Source organism: Vigna unguiculata, chromosome 8 (genome assembly GCF_037176805.1).
Source record: "Vigna unguiculata cultivar grain cowpea cultivar isolate G323 ecotype 2 chromosome 8, ASM3717680v1, whole genome shotgun sequence".
Classification (NCBI taxonomy): domain Eukaryota; kingdom Viridiplantae; phylum Streptophyta; class Magnoliopsida; order Fabales; family Fabaceae; genus Vigna; species Vigna unguiculata.
In genome coordinates, this window is record NC_140799.1 from 2,434,293 (window position 1) to 2,459,142 (window position 24,850).

General features: G+C 28.6%; 2 protein-coding genes across 3 annotated transcripts; one reads left to right on the forward strand and one right to left on the reverse strand.

The window, feature by feature from the left end:
• Positions 1-9,331: 9,331 nt before the first annotated feature.
• LOC114193302 (ethylene-responsive transcription factor RAP2-1-like) lies at positions 9,332-10,306 on the reverse strand. The gene has a single exon (XM_028083036.2). It carries the CDS (start codon positions 10,026-10,028, stop codon positions 9,486-9,488), a length of 543 nt encoding a protein of 180 aa, XP_027938837.1. The 5' UTR covers positions 10,029-10,306; the 3' UTR covers positions 9,332-9,485.
• Positions 10,307-18,748: 8,442 nt separating this feature from the next.
• On the forward strand, positions 18,749-24,636 carry LOC114194311 (proteinaceous RNase P 1, chloroplastic/mitochondrial-like). Of its 2 annotated transcripts, none has more exons than XM_028084444.2 (7): positions 18,749-18,922; positions 19,384-20,456; positions 20,652-20,741; positions 20,821-21,002; positions 21,274-21,394; positions 23,690-23,758; positions 24,007-24,636. In XM_028084444.2, the coding sequence occupies exons 2-7, from the start codon at positions 19,386-19,388 to the stop codon at positions 24,151-24,153; spliced, it is 1,680 nt and encodes a 559-aa protein (XP_027940245.2). In that variant the 5' UTR covers positions 18,749-18,922; positions 19,384-19,385; the 3' UTR covers positions 24,154-24,636. The 2 variants fall into 2 exon arrangements, with proteins under 2 accessions (XP_027940245.2, XP_027940247.2); XM_028084446.2 differs by having other exon boundaries at positions 18,761-18,917.
• Positions 24,637-24,850: the final 214 nt, after the last annotated feature.

The window sequence follows — 24,850 nt, forward strand, 5'->3', positions numbered from 1 at the left end:
AACAGTAAAGTACTTTTTCATCACTTTTGCTTTCAGAACTTTGTTTCTTACACCCCATAAGCGTAATGAAATGCAATTTTATCCTTCCTTCTCCCACGTATTAGGGGTATAATGGATATTTCAAAGATTATGAAATGTTGTAAGAAAACATAGGAGTTCAGGAAGCAATAGCCTTGCTTTCAAAAGCTAATTTGGTTAACAACCCATTAGCCCATTAACATATGTTAAGTGAGCACTCGGCTTTACTGCAATTTTAAAAAAAAATTACATTAAAATATAAGTTAACATGTTTTTAAATAAGCTTTTACATGTTTGATTTTATATTGAAACATTGATTTTAAGTCCAGAATAAATTCCGAATCAAGACAGATATTTTTTTCGTCGGATAAAAAAATTATACGAATTTTACTATCGACTTAGTCTTTTAATGAAGTAGATAAACATAAATCTGATAATGTCAAAATTAATTTAAACTAAACTTATATTCATTAAAAAATAATCCTTTTTATTCACCTAAACACACTAGATAATAATTTCAGTGAATCCAAATACACTATAAGTTTTATCAAAATAAATTGTCACTTCTTAGCAAATTTTAATTAAGTTGTGCATTATTTTTTTCTATACATTCCAACCATTTGGGTCACTTGTAAAACAATTCGAATTTTGAGTGTTCACAAATCAATTCCATTATTTGCAATTTGATGAAGGAAAGGGATATAGAAGAATAAGCAAGGAAGATAATAAAATAAAATAATATTTTCACAACTAAAATAAGTATTTGAAAACCACATGAATATTATAATAATATGAATAGATCATTGATGAGTTGATTGGAATTTATATAATTGTATGTTTAGATGAAGTTGCTTATACATTATTACACTAATTAAAACCCTTAGAAAGAAGACTAAATAAGAGAAACAAAATCACCAAAATCATTGTTTTGGTTTTATGGTTCAAAGCAACATTGTCAAACTCTAACATAGTTGATAGATTTAAATATGGGTAAAAGATTATAAGTTGAGGTTCAATATCGATAGTAAAATACTTCCAAAATTGTATAATGAGTTTTATATACATCTTTAATCATTACAAAATAGACAAATAAAAATGTAGTAACTCTTAATAAGTTATTAATAACTAGGCAACTTCTTACTAAACCTTCATAATTTCAACCTACATTCATACAATTTTTCTTATTTTAAATTATACAATTTAAAATATATTTTTCATTTTTTATTCTAGAACGTACAATAAAAAAATACAAATCTATCTTTTTTAATTGTATAATTTAAAATAATTATTTTATTTTATTTTTAAAATATATAATTAAAAATATAAAAAAATATATTCTAAATTATACATTTTGAAACACAAAATTATTTTTTGGTAAGTAGGAATTATGGAGGTGGAGTAAGAACATAAATAATGAACCCAAACAAACAATAAACAAGATACTTAAAGGGAATTTTGTCCAACACCCCCATATTTTCTTACTGTACCCCATCAGCAAAGTGAAGAGTCTAATTTGCCCTCATCTTCTCCCTTTTTCTCCCTCGATGCACCTCCATTCTTTCCTCCACCTCCACCCCATACTCCACATCCACGTCAACCTCTATCCCATATTTTTCTTCCACCTCCTCCTCCACCCCATATTTTTCTTCTTCCACCTCCCCTAAAAAACATTCATAAATATCAGTTAAAATAAATGAAAAGATCACAACAATATTTAGTGGAATGAAGGAGATAGGAATCAACAATGAAATACGTGAAATAATTTATGAATTATACGATTTGTGTACAATCCAGATTTCACAATATGTGTACATTCCGAATTATACAATTCGTAATACAAAATATTACATTGTAAATCGTACAATTCGGCATATAATTCATATTTCGTAATGGTTTCCATATTTGCATAAGGAATTATACAATTTAAAATAAAAATTTGAATTACAAATTATATAATTCGAAAAGTAAATTTTGATTGCAAATTATATAATCTAAAATGTAAATCTGTACTATAAATTATACAATTCGATATGTAAATTTATATTAAAGATTATACGATCTATAATATAAATTTACATTAAGTATCGTGTAAATTGGAATGTATAATTCAAAATATTTATGGTTTACACAATAAGGAATCTAATTATAGTAAGAATATAATTGAAATTTAAAAAAATATGGAGGTGCAGGGATAACATATGGGGTGCAGGAAAAAATACCTACTCAAATATATAAAGCCTGGAGGTAAGGCCCATTTAGCATGTTGACCAGCTAGCCCAAATCCCAACTTCGTAACACAAGACCAGTTGCAAACAGGAGAAGAAAAAAAAACAAAATGAATAACTTTTAATTGATAACTTTCTTTTAGTATTTTATATTTGATTTGAAATAGTTATTACTATATTGTAATATTAAATTATAGAATAACTTTTTTAATAAAACGTAGATAGAGATTTTATCTCTGAAAGATAAAAATAATAACACTATTTTTATAAATAATTATCATAATTTGTTAAAATTATATTGATATAAAAAATAATCACTACTCTCTTTCTTTTACCCTTACACAATTTAAAACTAATATAAAGCAAATAATTAGATACAATTAAAATTGTCGAAAAAATTACCTTTGTCTTATTTTATTCTAGTTAAACTTGTAATTATTTTCGGTATTTGTAGTCCCTGATACTAATTGTAATTAATATGTTATAAAAATTAAAAATTTAACTACAATAGTTAAATTAATTTTAATTGCATAGTTCAATATAGATGGTTGATATATTTTCCTTCCCCATTCACAGTACAATTTTTGATATATTTTGGTGTTCAAATCTTTAAAATTATTATTTTAACTTATTAAAGCTTTTTTCTTTTATATATCAAACACAATTGTAGTTAACATTAAAGTGAAAATTGTAAGATTCACTTTTATGCTTTTATGTTTAAGTGTCTGGCCTTAACTTTTGGACCTATGGACTGACCCATAGGGTGTTCAAAATCCCTAAACCAGCCTTAACCCCCTCATTCTTACATTTTCCAAAAATGTTTCCAGCCCTCCTTTTTGCTGCTACGTGAGCTTTATTAGGGTTTGATTCTCGCTCTTCGTTGAGCTATAAGAAACTCCATTCTTACTTCACCTCTCAAATCTGCTCTTGGAGCTGTAGTGCTTGTTGGCTTAGGTGTCAGTGTTTGTGGCTAGCATTTTTCAGGTAAGGGAAGTTAGGGTTCTCTGTTTTTGGATTATTTATGCTTGTTTCATCTGCTTTAAGTTGTGAAAGCTTGATTTATGTTGTTGGTCGTGTATTAATTCCATGCTTGTACTGTTGGAGTGGCTTGTATCTGGCCTGGCATGCAAGGAAACATGTGGGTTCTACTAAATTTGCATAGACGAGTGGGTTGGTCGCTCAAAACGAAAGCTCTCGCCTGAGCGAGAACAACAGTGACTCACCCATTCCCTATTTCGAGGGCTCGCCTAAGCGAAGGTCACTCGCCTGAGCGAGAGTAGTCTCACCTGAGCGAGAGTAGTCTCGCCTGAGCGAGATCTCGACGTGCCCTTTGAATGCAGTCTCGCCCAGGCGAGAGCTGGTAGCTTGAGCAAGGGACCCCTCTCGCCTGAGCGAGATCGACAGGGTTGGTTGGATACATGTATGTTTCCCATGATGTAATGATTTGTTGCTTTAAACAAGTTTCAGTATGATGCCTTGTATGATCTACATGATATATTGGGATTTGAATTAACGAGCTTAGTATGATTACACATATGAAACATGTTTGGATGGTTGGTTATATATATTGACATGAGATTGGTATGCATGATTATTCGTATGAAATATGATTGGATGGTTGGTTGAATAGGAGCATGAGGTTTGGTATGCATGATAATTCTATGTTTGGTTAGCGGGACATGATTATGGTATGGTTTAGGACATAATCCCATGAATCTCTTAGTGAGATCTCATGGTGGTGCCTCATGGTTTAGGACATAATTCCATGAATCTCTAAGTGAGATCTCATGGTGGTGTCTCATGGTTTAGGACGTAATTCCATGAATCTCTTAGTGAGATATCATGGTAGTGCCTCATGGTTTAGGACATAATTCCATGACCCTCTTGGTAAGGTTTCGTGGTGATGTCTCATTATATGTATCCGAATAAATGGGTCTTAGAGTCTTGTTGGTTGCTATCACATGGTTGAGTGATTTATGTGTTCTCAACTTTTAAATTCATATGTTCAATTGTATGATAAAACCTTTTTACTTTAGCTTACCCTTTCTGTTTGCTTGTGTGTCTCGTGTGTGATTTTCTCCTTTTACAATGATCATCAATCTATTGATGTGAGCAAATGTGGAAACTCCTGATGATCGCAGTGATGACGGAGATGCTGCAACTTAGTTGGACATGGTTTAGTGTTGGGCCGCTGTTGAGCCCATGTTGAAGAGTTATTATTATATTGTAATCTTTTGCTATTGAACAAGCTTCTGGCCATCTGTCAAATCTTTCTGTTTTGTCCGTAGTATGCCTTAGTTTTTCTTTATTGAATACTTGGATAGATGCGAAATTCTTATACCTTAAGTTTCGTACTCTTGGATATTATAATATGTAAAATAAATTTATCTATTAAAATGAGACGTTACAAAAATATATCAAACTAAATTAGGTAAACACAAAATATTTATCGAAAAATCTATATACACTTTAATCAACCACAATTAAGAAAAAATGATAATTTCTATATAACTTTTTCATTTCAATTTATATACCTAACTCTCTAGATGATGAAATGATATCCAGTCTCCCCATTTCTCAATGAAAAGAAACACACTTTCATTTTCTCTCTTTGTTTTAGCCTTAAAAATAAATTAAACAACGAAACAATGTAAACTTTTAAACGTGTGTTACACATTTTCAGGGTTTTCATTGTTTTGAAACACATGGAGGAAGAGTGTGAAATAAGTTTGAAAACATGGAGGAAGTGTGTTAAATAGGAAAGAAATAGTTTAAAGTTTATAATACACTTAATAAAGAAAAATTATTAAGTAATAGTTTTGTTTAATCAATGTTCTAAACCGTATTAATAGAGTGGTTGACAAGTTGTTTAATCAGTGTTCTTGTAAGTTAATTATGGAGGGGTCACTCACTATATCTTAGTGGTTGGAGATGGTGACATGTTTATGCTTTTCATTTTCATTTGCACCGTCATTACCCATTAATTAATTATTATCATGATATTGAGTTTTATTTTTCATAATAATAATAAAAAAATTATGTGTATAATATATGGTTATAAATCCAACTCCTAATTTCATGTTTAAAATATTCAGTTAACTCTTATCAACCGTGTTGCCAATAAGATCGTTATAGTTCAATTTGTATATAAATTGATTATGAATTATAGGAAAAAAATAATTTTTATTTACTTCATTTAAAAGGTATTTATGAGAAAAGAAAAATATTCAATAGTTTATGAATTGTTGTGAGATATTTATTCCATATTAAAGTTACTATAATTTAATACATTTTTTACACGAATCATGTATAACAATAAATACCGTTGATTAAATCATAATAAAGATTTTTTTTTTATTTCTTGTAGGGACCAATACCTATGTCATTACTTTCACATTACAATTTTTTTCAATAGGTTTAACATAAATGCATGTAAATCATGGTTTTCTTTTAAGATGGTAGTTCCTATACCAAAGAAAAATTGACCAAGCTTACATTTATTAAAAATGATGACTAAAATTATATATAAGTATATCTTCAAAATAATAATATTAAATACAAATTTGAAATTTAAGATTTATTCACATGTAAATTCACTGAATACAGTCGTTTTTTTTTTTAATTATTTTCTATTGAGATCATTTATTCCAAAACGTCGAGTGAAAAAAATTCAATCAAAGTACCACTACTTATTCTAATAATTTTTTCTAAATGATATTATTTATAATATTTACTCAAATAGTATAGTTTAATATTCATGATTTGTGAAATTCCTTTTGAAGTAATACAAATTTTAATAAAAAATTTCTAGTTCATATATTATTTACAATATTTATTAAAATAACACTGGTTCCTGTTTATAATTAGAATTTGGTTGAGAATTAAATACTGACACATTTTATAACACATTATTACAGAAAAATGGGTTAGAATTGAGTTCTTTTTTTTTTAACCATGACTTATTTTTTCAATTTAAAAAAAAAATATGAAATCATTAATTTTTTAAGCTACTATTTTATTGATAAATTTTACATAGAATATTAAATAATTAATATTAATTACATAATTATATGTGTTGTATTATTACTTAAATTTAATATTAATTTTATATTTCAATTTAAACTATTTCAAAACAAAATTTCTAATACATTTAAATAAAATTATATTTACAATATTAACTTAAATAATTCATTTAAATTATAACTTAAATTTTGAACTTTTATTATCAAGCAATTCTAACATTTCTTTTTTTGTTAACATGTCTTAAACTGAAGTTCAGAATTTAGTTTTCTGTAAATCAAATTTTAACCTTCAATAATAAATATAAATATTGTGAATAATATATAACATTTGGAATCACATATATCGGAAACTCTTCTGCTACGAAAATTTTTTTGAAAAAAAATATTCTCCTCAATATTTAATGCAATTTATATCTAGAATTTGAAGTAGATATATAAAGTAAAAGCAATCATATTAACTGATTTATACATACTTAATTACATTCTTTATCATTCAATTTTGAAATATTTACGATTTTCGTTTGGTGATTTTTTTTTCCAGTTACTATAAGTTATTAGATTTAAACAAATTAAATATATTTTACTAATCCATTAATTAACAAATAATAAGACTAATAAAAATATAGGCTAAATTGCACGTTGACAAGTGGGATAGAAGATGACGTGTTCATTATTGTTGTGTTTTTTTTTTCTTCGTTATCCTTTTCTTCTCATTTTGTCGTTTTGTTTCCCTCGTATCCACTCTCTCACTAATTACATCATGTTTCTTCTCCTTCTCATGTTTCTGTCTTCCTATTTTAGTCTTCCATGTGCAATGTTATCCTCAACGTTTCATGTAATCACTTTTAAATAATAACAATAATCAATATTGACATAAAAGTTTAACTGTACATGTGCCTTAAAAACGAAAAATAATGTCATTAATTTGTATCCAGAGTTATAATAATAATAATAATAATAATAATAATAATAATAATAATAATTGTTAAATATGTTTTTGTCTCTCAACTTTCAGTGAATTTTGGAATTAGTCCATTTCGAAACTTTAGATCAATATAATCTTTTATATTTTGAAAAACGTGAATTTAGTCATTTTAATAATTTTTTTTAAGTTTATTTGGTATTTCAAGCGTATTTCATAATAGTATTTGATTTAACATTAAAACAAAAATATGTCAAATAATATAAACAACTCAAATACAATCCTGAAATGTGTACGAAACATCAAATAAACATAATAAAATTGGATTAAAATGACTAAATTTACGTATTTTAAGAAATGAAGGATTAAATTGGTTCAAAATTTTAAAATAAACTAATTTTAAAATTTACTAAAAATTAACTGACCAAAAGCATATTTAATAATAATAAAAAAATATTATTTATTATTTTTGTGTCTGTGACGTGAACCTTTTACAAAAGAGTCTCGTGACTGAAATGAAAGAATTAGTATGAATTAATGGTGAGTGATTGAAAAGTCAACTTTTACGAATGAGCATATAGATATGGAAGGTTGAAGATGACTTGAAAGACACTATAAAAAAACCTTCGTGGTACAACGTAGGCACTAGCCTTTTTCTTGGTCTCTCTTTTTAAGCTAAGCTCAATATATAAGTCAATGGAATCTTAATTATAGGGGTGCCCCTAACTTACCATTAAATTAATATATTAATTTATCTAATTATTTATACAATGTTATTAATTAATTCCTTCAAAACTCAGCATCCCCTCAAATGATTTTCACTTTGGACCTTCCTAATTAATACACCATTGGCTTTTTCCTCAGCTACCACCATGCATGCATCCTAAATTATTATTCCTTTCTTCTTCCCCACACCCATCACTCTTCAACTTTCTCAACACTCACTGCTACTAGGGTTTTATCAGGTTCCATATTTATCAATTCTTACATCATATGAAACTCTTTTTTTTTTCTTTACCAAACAAGTTTGATTTAGTGTTTTTTTTCTTCTAATAATACCAATATCTGATATTATTAGGATCTCATTTTTTTTTAAGTATATCTCACTTTACTGTTCAATTTATAATTCACTTTCCTAGGTTTTTAAAAATGTTTATAAATCATTATTATTATAATATATATTTCAGTGGATTATGTTCACGCAAAATTACAGAGTTATTTGAATGTTTCGGAATCATTCAACAATGGTAGGAAGGTAGTTAGGCATCAACTCACACAGATAATTGAATTCAAGTGAAAAGTATGTAACATTATACACAGACATTATTCTTATGCTGAAATACATGTATCAAATTTAACTTTTTGACAGTAAATTTAGAATCATATTCACACAAATATTATAGTTTTTTCTATAAACGAAATGAAAGATGGAAGTAAAATTCTGATATAAGCAACACAAAGAAGGAAGAAGCAAAATTCCACTCTATACCAACGGTGTATATCGAAACTTAAAAGAAGCTCAACTTTTTCCATGACAATGACCAACGACAATATACCCTCTCTGAGAAAAAAAAAATGAGATATATAAAAAATTCATAAAAATGATAATTTTATCATGAAACTCTGATAGAAGAAAAAACATGAAAAGAAATACTAATTATACAAGAAATAAAATTCTTTTATTTATTTTTCTGATTGTTTAATGTGGTGTCCACCACCTAGTCACAGACAACTTCTTCTTCTTCTTCTCTTGGAGCTTCTCCTACTACCTTAAACCTTATCACTTTATCCACTTCAGCAAACACAACATTTGTATTTGCCTGGTTATTTTAATGTTCCACCGTCCCATCTTTAATTTCCCACACTCACGAATTCCACACCTTCACATATTTAATTTCATCCACCGAATCATCAAGATAACGTACCATATATAATAATTAATGCACCGAATCATAATCTTCACACGAAACCAAGAACAAACATCAAATTAACATTTCAACAAAAGATAGATTCATTCTCATCATCAACAACAACAACACCAATATTATTGAACCATGGAAACCATCTTTATATGATAAGAAAACGTATTCATGTAAGAAAACCCTAAAAAATAATAATGGTAATATTGTGATTGAAGATGCGAATTGAAAAACAAGAACTATATATATGTATAAATTAAGGAAAAGGTGTTAATTAGTTTGAATACCCAACTATAATATTTACATAACAAAACTATATATAATGATATAAAGGACTTAGGGAAATGAAATATCGTTGATTGAAATAGATTAATTAATATCAATCTTGAAGGTCTTCGAGTTTTGGGAACTCGTTCAAGTCGGGTTTGAGAGAGATTGGAGTGGGGTTGTGCGAGGGCGCGTGATGGTGAAGCGCGGTTTGGAGCGCGTCGACTCTGGCGCCGACTTGCGTGGCTTTGCGGCGAATGGAATCAGCCGACATGTTCACGGAATCGTCATCGTTGTTGGCGCCGTCGACCTCGTCCTGGAACAAAAGTTCGGGGAAATTGAGGCGGGCGGAGGGACCTCGGAGGTAGAAAACGGCGGTGTCGTAGGCGCGTGCGGCGGCGACGGGCGTGGTGTAGGAACCCAACCAAATCCTTGACCTCTTGTTCGGTTCTCTGATCTCCGCCACCCACTTTCCCCACTTCCTCATCCTTATTCCTCGGTACGGTTTCATCGGTTTCTCGCGGTGCTGCTTCTTCGATTTCTCCAAGGTTGTTGTCGTGGGGCTTCTGCTTCTGCTTCTCCTTCTTCTTCTGTTGGTGGTGATGATGGTTGAATCGTTGGAACAACAGTGTTCCCTGTCTTCCATGACTAACATACCTACCAACCTATGTCTGTATCTATATATTTATATAACTATAAGTCTAGCTATGAGGTTGCTGATCAAATTTAACAAAAAAAAGAAAAAAAAAAACTATATGCTATAGCTTGTGCCTATCTTATCTTCTTGACAATCATTTAGAAGTGTGTGAATAATATATATTGAGAGAAAAATGATGCAGAAACATGAGAAAATATATAAGAGTTGGGGAGTGAGATTCCGTTCAGACCCAGAAAACACTTGCCCACAGAACTATGGTGGTGGGGGTGCTATCTGTCCTATTTATATCAAGATGGAAAATGACCATTGACCACTGTTACGAGGGAAAACAAAATCATAAGAATATAATTCCTGAAAGTTTTTAAGTAAAAAAAAAATTACACCTATTAAAACTCTTAATGAAATAATGCATGAATTATATTTTAAAAGTATAAAATAGTATTTTATTTTTCACTATCTGTTTTAATGGTGAAGTTTTGGAAGAGGAAAAATGTTGTTAATATTTAATGTTAGGGCTAAGTGAGAATGAGTGTTGGATGTGTCGTGTAACAGTGGCGCCACGCTGAGAGGCAGATCCCTTGAAGATAAATTCGAAGGTGGCCGACACGCCCTCTCTCTCTCTCACCATCTCTGTCTTTGAATCTCAAAACCCAAACATCAACAAAATATACACTTTTCAAAATTAAACCTAATTAACACCCAACACACGTTCCTTAATTGTGTGCCAAACCTTCTCACTCGCTCATTAATAACTTCAAAATCTCATTCAAACATTTTAATAACATCATATTTATTTTTTTTATTTACCATTAATAGCTCTAAAAAGGTCAAAGTATCCTACTTTTATATATATATATATATATATATATATATATATATATATATATATATATATATATATATAATACATTACTAAAATATTTATATTTTTTGTTAATTTTATTTTAAAAAATTTTTCGTAGAAAATATTTATATTGTTGTGAAAAAGAAAATTAGAAGAAATTGTTATATTTTTTTTGCAAAATATTTTGTATAAATATTTTTCATAACAAATTTTGTAAAAAATATTTATAAAATTTAAAATTTTATAAAAAATAATTATCTATAAAAAAATTATCTGTCAATAAAATTTTTTTTAAAAATAGCATAATTTTTTTTATACTTCTCTTTTTAAATTTGTAAGAAAAAATTTATGTAGTATGACGATTTCTATAAAGATTAAATCATTTATTAAAGAAGCAAGTTTGGTGGTGTGAAATATGGGATTTAGGGCAAGAAAGTTAATGGGGTGATTTTATTTTATTTTTTGATAATTATGATAATGGGTGTGTTGTGCGATTGGTAATGGGTGGGGAGAGAATGGACAGGTGGAGGAAATCGAATGGGTGTGAAAAGTCGGTGGTGAATGGAGGGATGGATGAGAATAGAAAATGAGTTTCCGTCCACGCAAAAATAACAGACTCCACGTGTACCTTCAACGTCTCATTTTGTAGTGCTTTGTTTCCCACACAACCCACAACAATAAGCCGCGTTTCTCTTTACTTCACACAATAAATTCTTTTCATGTTTTTAATGTTCAAAATTATCACTCATCTCATTTTTGTTTTTTAAATTACAATTCTAGTATTCAATGTATTGTTTATTTTGGTATGGATAATCCTTTTTTTCCCACAAATTTAGCTTCAAAATGTATATTAAACTACTTTTCATTTTTATTAGGGTTGAATATGTTTTTTTTTCCTTAACTTTCAATGAATTTCATAATTAGTCTATTTCGAATTTTTGAACTAATTTAGTCTTTTATCTTTGGAAATACGTAAATTTAGTCATTTTAATCAAATTTTGTTAAGTTTATTTGATGTTTTGTACGCATCTTCGGACTGTATTTAAGTTGTTTATACTGCTCGACACATTTTTTCTTTAATGTTAAGTCAAATACTATTATAAAACGTGCTTGAAATGTCAAATAAACTTAACAAAATTTAATTAAAAGATTAAATTTACGTATTTTAAAAAAATAAAATATTAAATTAGTTTAAAATTTTGAAATTAACTAATTTCAAAATTTATTAAAAATTAAGAGCCAAAAATATATTAAATCCTTCGTTATCACGATTTCGAATATGTCATAAATAAATCTTTTGGATAGTTACGTAGAAGAGTGTTGATATCAACTTTATTCTAATACTTTTTTTCTATTATTTGGTATAATGCATTGTATTGTAGGATTTACAAAGTTTTGTAATATCTGTAAATTTTAACCAATAAAAGTATGTTTTAATAAGTATTTATTTTGATACCATCTTCTTTGTAATGAATTTAATGTTCATTAATTTTATTACGAACAATTTGAAACAAATTTATTAAACCAGATTATTCTTTTAATAAATATTTTACTTTAGATAATAATAGAGAATAACTAATTTGAAAATAAAAAATTATGAATATTATAATTTAATGAAAAGTTACATGACTGTAGAATTGCTGTTATTTTCAGATGAAAGAAATAAAAATATTCTAGAGTTTGGGAGATACGATAATGATATTAAAGACTCAGTACCCAATAGCTTCTTCATACAGGACATTTTATTTCTTTTTGTCTTCAATATTGATAAAATAATTCACTTAACATATTATGTCATTTCAATTTGCAAATATATTATAAGAGATTTTTTCTTTTACTATCTTTAGGATATGATAAGTTATATAGTGTGTAAATACAAGAGATTGAAGGGGATTGGTCTTCAATTTTATTTTAAAATACTCACAAAAATATTAAAGTGGGTAGTTTTACATTTTTATTTTGCATTAAAAAAGTATAGATTTAAACTTTCCATTGGATCTCGTTTTTGTTTGTAAATTTTAATTTGGTCATTAGATTTTGACTTGTCTAAATTAGGTCCATGTATTTAAAAGCGTGTCATAATTATGCCATTCTGTTAATAATGTGTTAACAATGTTAAATATATGTTATAGTATGTATCAATTCGTGATTTTTTTATTTTAATTTTTTTATATATTTTTAAATAATTTGTTAAGTTTTAAAACAGTATTGTGTCACGTAATAGTATCAGTGTGACGTGATAATGATAATGTCACATATCATTGTCAGTGTCACATAATTGATTTAGTCTCAAATCGGTCCATATATGTAATATAATATTTAAATATAATAATATATTATATGATATATGTACATAATTAGATGAACCTATTAGACTAAACTGGTGTTTTAAGGTCAAAAGTATGATCTTTGTGTCTGGAAGGATACACTTTTGTAAAAGTTTAAATTTAACCTTTTATGCTAAACAAGTTAGAAAATTAGTCTTTCACAGATCAATATTTTTTTTCCATCATTACACGGATTAGGAAAAAAAAAATTAAGATCAAAAGTGTTTTAGCACTCACCATGTGCAACTGTTGGGGTAAGCTTAGGAAGTTTTTAAGAAACTTCATAAATTTTTTAAATTTTAAATAAAGTCTACTTTAAATGTTATATATTTTTATTGAAATTATAATTAGAACTTTTATTTATTTTTTATCTATTTATTCAAAAGAGAATACACCAATATTCCCATCTTCATCGATTATATTAACATTTGTTTACCTTTGTAATTATTATAATATACTCACATCTAATTTTTACTATATAATGACAATAATAAAATTAAACTTACAATTTCATGTAAATCAACTAAAAATTTCATGCTACGCCTACTTAATAATATATATTTTTCTTTGGTGACAAGTGTATATGAAATATTTAATAATTAAATAAAACCGCAAACACGTGTAAAGATGAGATAAAGTATTTTTGTCAACTAGATGACCAAATATATAAAATGCTAATAAAAAAATATTTTTTATATTGGTTAAAATTCTCGATCCTACAGTTGAATGAAACTTTTTTTTAATTATTTTTTAAATATCAACCACTTTATTCCTATACATAATAGAGCATTTTAAATATAAAGATCAAAAAGTAAAGTTTGTGTAATATAAACCGATATTTTAAGTTTATAAGTTTTATTATTACATATATGGTAAGAGGTAGGGGTTGCTTAATTTAGAATAATCACTTTTATTAATGGATAGCAACACAAATATTTGCAAGTTTGGCAATAGAATATATCTAAACATAAAAAATGTTGATACCTTATAAATCAAGAATTTTGCATTAGAAAACAAAGAAAAATAAAAGGTAGACCATGGCCCCTTGGAGCTAGGTCTAGGTTATCTAATATAAATATAGCCAAAACTTTCTTTATCTTAATTATTTGAAATGAAATATTAAATTTAAAATAAGAAATAAAAATATTTAAAAATTAAACTATTGAACGAATTAGATCTCATGATAATAACTAATAATTAATCCAAAATATTATCATATAAACAAAAATCAGATACTACAAAAAAATATGAGAGGTGATGGGGCAACCACTCACCAAACAAAATCACCAATATCTCATGAAGCGATTGTACCCTCCATGCATCAGTGTTCACATCAATTAAATTTATAATAAAGGTAAAATATGTTTTGGTCCGATCAATTTTGGAATTAGTTTATTTTAAAATTTTGAATTAATTTAATTTTTTAATTTTTAAAATATGTGAATTTAATTTTTATTATCAAATTTTATTAAGTTTATTTGATATTTTAAGCACGTTTCATAATAGTATTTGATTTAATATTTAAGTAAAAATGTGTGAAACCATATGAACAAGTAAAATACAATCATGAGATACGTACGAAACATCAAATAAATCTAATAAAATTTAATTAAAAACACTAAATCAACATATTTCGAAAGATAAAAAACTAAATTGGTCCAAAATTTTGAAACAGACTAATTTCAAAATTTACTAAAAATTAAGAGATAAAAACATATTTAACTTTTATAAAAAATAATATTGATATTAATATTATTAATGTCAATATTAATAATAATTGAGATTAATAAGATAAGGTGAATAATAATAAGACCAAAAGAGGATCATGAGTCAAATTGCACGGATAATGGGTCTTCATCAGCATGACTTGATGATGATAAGGATTCAGCAAGTCTCACACCATTTTCTCTTTTTTTCAATCATCACACAATAAGTGAACCTTTTTTGTCTTTAAAATAATAACATTGATTTTAAAAGAAAGGGTTTGCAAAAATATTTTTATTCCTTGTGAGAACTCCCAAACTTATATTTTTTTAGTTTTTTTTTTGCTCAAATTATTGTCAACTGAGCATAACTAGAGTTATTTTTTATATATGGGTTGCATTTAACTTGCATATTGAACCATTAAGTGTAAAAAACTGTTTTTTTTTTCTCTCAAGAACTTGAATATGAATACGTTTTAACAAATAACTTTAAAGAATCAGGAAAATTAAATTGTAGCTCACAAAATTTCTATACAATTGAAAACATAGATTAGCTATAGTATAAACGAATGGATTATTATTATTATTATTATTAGTTGTTATTATTATTATTATTATTAAACACAACAAATTAAGTTCAAACAGTTGTATGTAGTACAATAATAAGTTTGATTAAATGATTTCCTTATGTAACTATTGCTACGAATATTGAATTAAATAATTGAAATGAATGATTTGTAACTAAAAGACAAGATTTTAAAGAAGCAAAATTGAAATAGAAAAGATAAAAAGATGTGTCTTTTTCAAAATAGTTACTTACTTCAGTTGGAAGCTTGTTTACCATTTAATCTTAATTAAACATTAAGGATGAAAATGTCTAAAAATATCTTATATATTAAAAGTTAAAATGAGTCTATATTATAAGAGATTATATGTTGCCAAGATATTTAACACATAATGAAAGTTGAAATGAGTCTAACTCATAATTAAAGTGAATAAATTGTTATAATTTATTAAAGAAAATGTTGAAAGTAAGGAAAAGAAAAATGAGGTGGTGGGGTCCACCGGAGTTTTGAAGAGACACGGAGGAGTTTGAGTCGGCAATGGAATTGGGAAATAATGTTGACATAACATCATCATGGCTTTGAAAATACAATCTACCTATAAATCTATAATTATTATTCTAACTATAATAACAATGATACTGTTTTTGGAGTACCACTCTTTAACAAAGATTAAGACATATTCAATAAAAACAAAACCCTCCCTTCCTTCATCCTTCATTCATCAATTGCCAAATAATCAAGTCATTCAATTCTATACAAGAGAAAAATTAACTTTGGGACAATATTATAATTATTGTTTTTATTGTCTTATATATATTTCGTTTCATTAAGTGTAGGATTATTTTAATAAATCTTAAATATGTTTTTTTTATTAAACTTTCATTAAAAATTATAATTATTTTTTCTCAAAATTTTTATCCAATTTAGTCTATTGACGATGTGTGAATTTAATTATTTAATCAAAATTTGTTAAATTTATTTGACGTTTCAAATACGATACGTTTTGGGAGGGATAATATTTGAGTTGTTTATACAATTTGATATATCTCTATTTCAATGCTAGCTGAGAAATAAACTTGAAACGTTAAATAAATTTAATAAAATTCTATTAAAAATACCAAATCTATAATTAGAAAGACTAAATTCTAAATTGATACATTTATAAAGTTAAAAGACCGAATTTGATAAAAATTTTAACAAAAATTAAGAGACAAACATATATTTAATATTTTAATAATTAGTTAGTTTTTACAACATTGTTAATAAAACATATTTTGATTTTACAAAATTCATTTTATCTGTGTAGGAATATTTTGATGTCACATAATATTACCAAGAATAATTTGAAAGTTTAGAGGAGTTGAGAAGAGAAGAAAACAACTTTTGACGCAGCAATGGAAGTCCATAGTTGAAATGAAACCGGAAAGTGCATAGTATACTGCGCGACAAGACAAATGTGTGACGCAATCAAAGTTCAGAAATCTAGTAACTTCCTACGTTTTGTTGGACGAAACGCTTGTTATTAGATAAAAAAAAAAAATTATAATTATTAGTCTTGACGAATTATTAGTTAATGGTGATTTAACTTTTTTAACTCATGTCATGGGATAATTAATCTCAACTTACAACAATTTCAGATTGATTGCCCCTTATTTATATTTTCTATCACTCGTAAAGTGTTCTTTTGTTTAGTCAACGAATGTAAAAATTTTTAATAGAAAGAATAAGTTATATATCAAATTTGTAAAGAGAAACAAATAAAATATTAAAATAATATGACGAATATAAATAAATTAAAATTTGAAAAGTTTAACAAAATAGAAAACATTCATTCATTATCAAAATTATATAATACAAAAATATGATCATAACATAGTATAACAAAAATAAAATAAACATTAAGTATATATATCATTCGTATGTGTAATATAATTAAAACCAAGAAAATTAATAATTGTAAATCGATGTTCTACGATTGAACCTCTATAAAAGCAGTTAATGCAATAGTTAAGGTGAGATAAAAGTCCATCGTAAAAGTTTCACTTTATATTCATATTTTTTGTTTTTTTTATGGATTTTTAATTAGGATCGACTTAATCATAATCCATTTTTCTTAATTTTTATTATTGAATTTTTATGTTAATTAGATAATTAGCTATCTTGATCATTAGATCTTTAGTAGTTGGACCAATTGATATGATCAACCGACCATACAATACAATGGTGTATCTTTACGATCCTTTCATTTCATCCAATTTAAATTTTGAGTAATTATATGAGTACTATAATTAAAACCAAGAAAAATAAGAATAGGAAGGAAACTTAATTAGACAGAATTCAAATTTTTATTCCATGACTGATCAATATAAACATCAACAGAACTCTTTATGTATTCTATTTATATCCCTTTAAAATATTATTGGAGATGAAAAGATGAACAGTTAATTTAAGTAAATAAATACAATTTTAAAAAAATATTATTTTAATATCTATTGTAAATACAAGTGTTTAATAATCTTCTTTTATTATACACAAGCGCTATCGCACATGTGTTTATGTATTTTTTAAATATACGTGATATTATATTAGTAGGTGATAATATTGTAATGTTATTAAGTTAATATATAAACTAAAATTATATTTATTAAAAAAAAAGTAAAATATATCAGAACATATTAAAGAATAATATAAATAAAAAAGAAGAGAAAAAACATAACCAATTTTATAAAAAGTTTGTAAAAGTAACATCAATTTTTAAAAATTTAATAAATTATTATATTTAAAAAGTAAAATTAATATTTTAAAATGTGAAACAAAAAAGAGAATTATTTTTATATATTGTTATAGAGTATAAAATATTATTTTGTACTTTTGTACGAAGAGTGTACACAGAATATATAACAAAATATAAAAAATGATTTTTAACATATAAATTTTCGAAAAATAGCTTAAATATATATATATATTTAACTTATAAATTTAAGTTAAAAAACCAAAATTTTGATATATTTTTATATTTAAATTTCAATAAATAAATATTTTAAAATTAAATATTATTATTTTTTGTGTATCAATTGATATTTAAGTTAAATAACTCTATCTTTATCTCGAAATATATTTTAACACTTAAAAAAATTTAATTAAAAGAATTATATTTGTTTATTAAATTTAAAAAATAATTAACCTAAAAATAAAAAAAATAAAAGAAACAAATGACGGTAATATAATTAAAAATAAAAACAGGAAAAAAAAAAAGTTCTTCACTTTCATTTTTCCAGCCACTGAATTATCTCTACAATCACATTTTTCATTTCCTCACTAAATTATCCATTTCATTCTTAGCATCTCCACAGCACCAACACAATCTAAACCCTTTATTCCCAATTTTCCGCCGTTCCCCGCGCGAACACAATCAACCCACCGATGAATAGAAGCTTCTCTCTCCGGTAAGGTAAGACCTTCTGAATTTCATCCTTTTCTAATCACTGTTTTTCATTCACTCCTTTTCTTTACCAGTTATTCCTACTGAAATTGTAGTATCAATGCTAGTTCAAAATTTGGAATACAATAATAACTAGTCATTGGAATTGTATCAAATTTCCCATGGGCTGTTTAAGAGTTTTGAACTCTTTACCAGCTTAGTTATTCACTTTTGCAACTGGGACATAGAAACATTGTTTAAGCTGCAACTTTATGATGAAAGTTAGAATTTAGGAAGAAGAAAATGTGTCTTGAAGACCACAGTAAGAAACAATTAGTAAAACAAAATGAGTTCTATCTAGAGACCAATTGCTGCTAAGGCCAAATGAAGGTTTGTGTTAATTTTCTCTGAACAAACTGGTTATTCAACTTGGATTTTATGAGTTCCAGGTTGATTGTTGTTTCTCCTTTTTGTTGTTGGTTAACAAACAGCGATGGCGAGACTCGCTCACCCTCTCAGTATCTTCACACAACCCCATTACTGGCGCCCACTTCTGTGTTGCCACTACTTCAAACGTACCCTAACTGCTGGTACTAACTTCTCCTCCCTCACTACATTAGCTCGAACGGACAAATCACAAGAGGGAGGAACAACCACGGTTAAGCTTTCAATCAAAGCGAGAAGAAAGGCTTTCTATGAATCTCCTGAAGGGGTCTTATTGTGTAAGTTAAACCAGTGCTCAAACGAGGGAGATGTTGTTCAAGCCCTTTGCCACTATGATGAGGCTAGAAAATTGGGGGTTGTACTCAACCTTGATCACTATAACAATTTGCTATACTTATGTTCTATTGAAAATGCTGATGTTGCCCAAATGGGCCTCAAAAGGGGGTTTGAGATATTCCAGCAGATGTTGAATGATCGAGTTCAGCCCAATGAAGCCACCTTTACCAATGCTGCTAGGCTTGCTGCTGCCAAGGAAGATCCCGATATGGCTTTCGAATTACTAAAGCAGATGAAGAATGTTGCTATTGCTCCCAGGCTAAGATCGTATGAACCAGCTTTGTTTGGATTTTGCAAGAGGGGTGATGCTGAGAAAGCTTATCTAGTTGATGCTGACATGATTGAGTCTGGTATTGTGGCTGAAGAGCCTGAGCTTTCTGCTCTTTTGGAAGTCAGTGTCAAAACAAAGAAGGAAGACAGGGTATATGAGATTTTGCACCGTTTGCGTGCTACTGTGAGACAAGTATCTGAATCAACTTCACTGATAGTTCAGGACTGGTTCAACTCAGAATATGCTGCAAAAATTGGAAAGGAGAAGTGGGATGTGAATAAAGTGAGGGAAGGGATTCTTCAGGGAGGTGGAGGATGGCATGGTCAAGGGTGGCTTGGGAGTGGGCGATGGAAGATGGTGGAGACTCAGGTGAACGAGGATGGTGTGTGTGTCTCGTGTGGCGAGAAGCTTGTGAGCATTGATATTGATCCAAAAGAGACCGAAACCTTTGCTGCCTCATTATCTAAATTAGCTTGCCAAAAAGAAGCCAAGGAAAACTTTGTTCATTTTCAGGTAGAACAAGATTTACTGTTTTGCTTAAAATTTGTTTGGGTACTTAAAAGCTGAATTTGGCGAAGGACCATCCTTTTTTTCCTGTAGGCTACCTTTGACAGTTTGTATATTGTAGTGTCTTTATTTTCAATTCTGTCTTCAATATAAAAAATTAGCAATGAAATAGTGATTGATATAGATGTTTGACTTCTGCAGAAGTGGCTTGAGCGGCATGGCCCATTTGATGCTGTTGTAGATGGTGCAAATGTAGGCCTTTCCAATGGGCATAATTTCAGCTTTTCGAGGGTGAGCATGACATTATTTAATTTATTTAGCCCATTGCAAAAGTAACTACTTAGTAATGGTTATTTGCCCTTGGTTGTAGCTTAATACTGTTGTTAAACAATTACGTCAAATAAGCCCTTCCAAGAGGTTGCCCCTTATAATTTTGCATGCAAGCCGGGTATATGGTGGTCCTGCTCAAAATCCAAAAAACAGGAGACTTATAGAAAATTGGAAAAAAAATGGTGCTCTTTATGCTACACCTCAAGGTTCAAATGATGACTGGTAATGTAGTGCTTCCATAATATTAAAGTTAGATGGAGTTGCCTAATTAATTTCCTTTCATTTTTTTCCTATTTTACATTTCCAAAGAATCTGATGGTGTTGATTGATCCATGTACCTGACTCCATCTAGTTGGATTGGAGTTGCATGTTGTTAATTTGTTGTATCACACATTTACAACATTGACATGAATAGAAGTTCAAAAGTGTACATAATGTCTCTATGGTCTTACAATTCAGTTGTAATAAAATGGTGTTGTTTTATTTGACACAGGTACTGGTTATATGCTGCTGTTAGTTGTAAATGCTTACTGTTAACAAATGATGAGATGAGGGACCACTTGTTTCAGCTACTTGGTTCTAGTTTTTTCCCGAGATGGAAGGAAAAGCATCAGGTATTCTAAACTATCCAAGTTCCTTATACCATTATATGGTATAGCTCTGCGACATTCCAGACGCATTCTTTATAACACTATTTTGAATTATGCCTGACTTTTGTATCCATGACTATTGACTACCCAAGGCCAGCAGCAAATATCATAAAAGCACCCGCTTGGGAAAAAAGAATTTATTAAATGATCCATTCCTTGCTGTTATCACTTAATTGCCAGATGTCTATATATCTTTGCATATCAATATTTGCTTAACTGTAATTCATGGCAATCTAAATGGAACTAGGAGGCTTTGTCTAGAACAAACTGATGATTCCTGCTACTAGATCTTGAAAAGAACTTGCATATATAGGATAATTCGTTGTGCTTCTAATCCAAAAAACTGCATTTTTTATGTATGATATAGTTTTGATTGAGAAACCGAGAAAAGAAGATAGCTCTAAACTTGACTTTTGGATTCAAAGTTTGGAACCCGTGGGTTTTCTTTTGAGTAGGAGTAAACCAAAGTATATGTATTGTAATTTGATCAAGATATGAGAAGAAAATTATTTGGAACATTGAAGTAAAATTGGAAAAAAGATACCATACTGTAGGTTTTGAAGTTTAAATTTTGGAATCAATATTACAAAATGGTGGTCAAATCAATGAAATGTCACACAAAAGATGTAACCTAGATGGTTAAAATGAAGAAAAACAGCAAGGGTTAATTGTGACGGAAATACCTACCAAACTCAAAGGAAAGAGTTATTGTACTACTACATGTCTAGGTGTTGGGTATCCTTCATTGAGTAGTGGTATGGATAAAATAGATATGTGGATGTGAATCTCATTTTATAATCCGGTTTTATGAGGTTGAGTTAGATTTAAATTTACATTTTAATATGGTATCATAGTCTTTCTTAGTGATTTTTGTTGGGTCTACCATGCCATTCACAAACATCTAGTTCTACACTAGAGATGTCCAATCCTCAGAATGAGAAGATTTTGGAGATCTCATATCAGCTAGAATATGGTTATGATAAATCCTATAAGTGGGATGCAATAATTTCGTACCAGCTATACCATGGTAGTGAATGTTGGATTTTAAAGAGACAACAAAAGGAAATTGTGGCAAATATACCAGAAAGGATAAGACACGACATGATTTTCTATGATATATTGCTGTACTGCTTGATGATGGATTTAAAAAGTTTTAAATTTTGCGAACAATTGTCGTGTATGATTTTGTGAGGGTAGTGCTCATATTATAGATTGTGATAGGAATGGATGCTTAAGTTCCATATCGAATAGTATGAGATTCTTCTCCCTTAGTAACTAGTTTTCGAGGGTGGATTCCCAAAGTGTTAGTTCTTATCAGTTGATATAATAGCTAATTGTCAATGCCTCAAAAAGGGCTACTGATAATGGGTTTTGACAATGAGGAGGTGAAGTGAAGTGTTGCTAATAAGTGCTATAGAGTAAAAACCGCCATTCTTAGGGACGGTGCTGTTGTGATAGGGACTTTGGGTACTAATTGAGTGTTTTAGTCAGGTAGAGTATTATAAGATGCTTAGTAGAATATTTAAGTGTTTGGTCATCCTCCCTTAGTAGCTAACTTTGAGGGAGTTCCCTAAGTGCATGGGGTGATTATTAGGTTGACATTTTTTGCTACATTTTATATTATGACTAGTATATTATATTAAGGAATATAACACATTTTTGTGTTTGGTGACACCAATTAAGGAAAAAAGAAGTGCTAAGAACATTCTTTCTAACGAACTCTCTTCTACTGGTTGGAATATATTAGAAGGTATACGATGAGAATCCTGTACAATTTTGTGATTTTCCAATAAATTATACTAATAAAGAGAGTGTATGAAAGAGTGTGTAAGAATGAATATTCCTAGTATGTTTCATGAAAATTGGTTACAATGGTTTGGACATGAGTAAAGAAAGTATTAGGAAGCATCTGTGAGGATAATAGATTGCATTGTATTTAGCCTTGCGAAAAGGGAGAGAGGTTGATCATGAAGGACATTGGAGGAACTTTGAAGAGGGATCTCGTGATAAATAATGTTGTTGAGAATTTGGCCTTAGTAGCATCACGAGATCCATGTAGTTGATCTCACCCAATGGGATAGGATTTTCGTTGTCTTAAGTTTGCTAGAGTTTATGTTTCTGTGTTAGAATCAGTTCTCAAGAATTTTAGCCTTTCTGGATGCTGAATTACTAATGTGCATTTGTCTGTTGATCATGACTTTTAGTCAAGTTTTTTACTCCAACAGTGAAAGGATTGACGATGTGTTTTTTGGTTTACAGGTTCGAGCATTAACCTCAACTTCTGGAGGCTCCCTAATAATGCCTCCATGTTATTCTATAGTTATTCAGGTGAGATGACATCCTCACTACTTTTTCACTGGCTATATAATTGTTCTTGCTCTGCATCAAGGTATACTTCATACCTGTGTATTGAATGAATTGAGCTTGTTTTGTCCAATTCTGAGTGTCCGAGGGTTGTCTACTTCCACTTGTATGTATTTTTTGTAACCCTTTTATTGAAAGGGGAAAAAAATGATTGACAGAGAAAACTGAGCTTTCCAATTTTCTTATTCATGCTAAATATAATATAACTGCAGGAATCAGCCAATGGTAGCTGGCACGTGCCAACTGTAACTAGTGATGATCCTGAGATCCCAAGGAAATGGTTGTGTGCCACAAGATCCAAAAACAATTCATTGCATAGATATGGACATCCTCCTCCAAGTCTGACTGATTGCACATGAGGGAGGCATATCTTCATCTTCTTGGTTTGTTTTCAGTATTCATTCCAGTTTTTTCTCATCTTGAGTTGTTGTTCCTAGCAGCTGTGATGAACTTAATGCATAGGATGTAGAGCTGCTACCATTTTCCCTTCTTTATTCTGTAATTTATATATATATTTTTGGCTCAATTGTTTTTCCTTTAGTTCCAGGCTGCCCAAAAAGGAAGAAAGCTTCTCCATCCTTTTAAAATATTTTTAAAATTTCCTTAATAGCTGATAGCCACCAGTATTCACAATTATTGTCGGTGAAGCTGATTTGTCCCATGTATTTTTTTTCAAGATCCTTAGGTCAAGTAGCATTTAGTTACTTTAGGAACCGATTCAGTCTAATACATCCGGAACAAAGGATAACTTCTGCTGTGGTAGCATATTTTTGCCTGAAAAAACATACTGGTATATTTGGTGTTAGTAATCACTATTTGGGTCATTGGGTTCAAGAAAAGAATGTATGACGAGATTTATACTAATCCTTGCTTTTTATGCATGACGAAACATTGAGAAAATATTGTTTCATACAATTTTGGGACAGTTGTTGTCCCTTTGAACTTTCATGAAATATTTTTTACATTTGATATTCATTTACCCTTTGGCTTGTTAAGTACTTTTGATGTGTGGATATTAAGATAATGAAATTTAATCACTAATTATTGAGTTAAGTT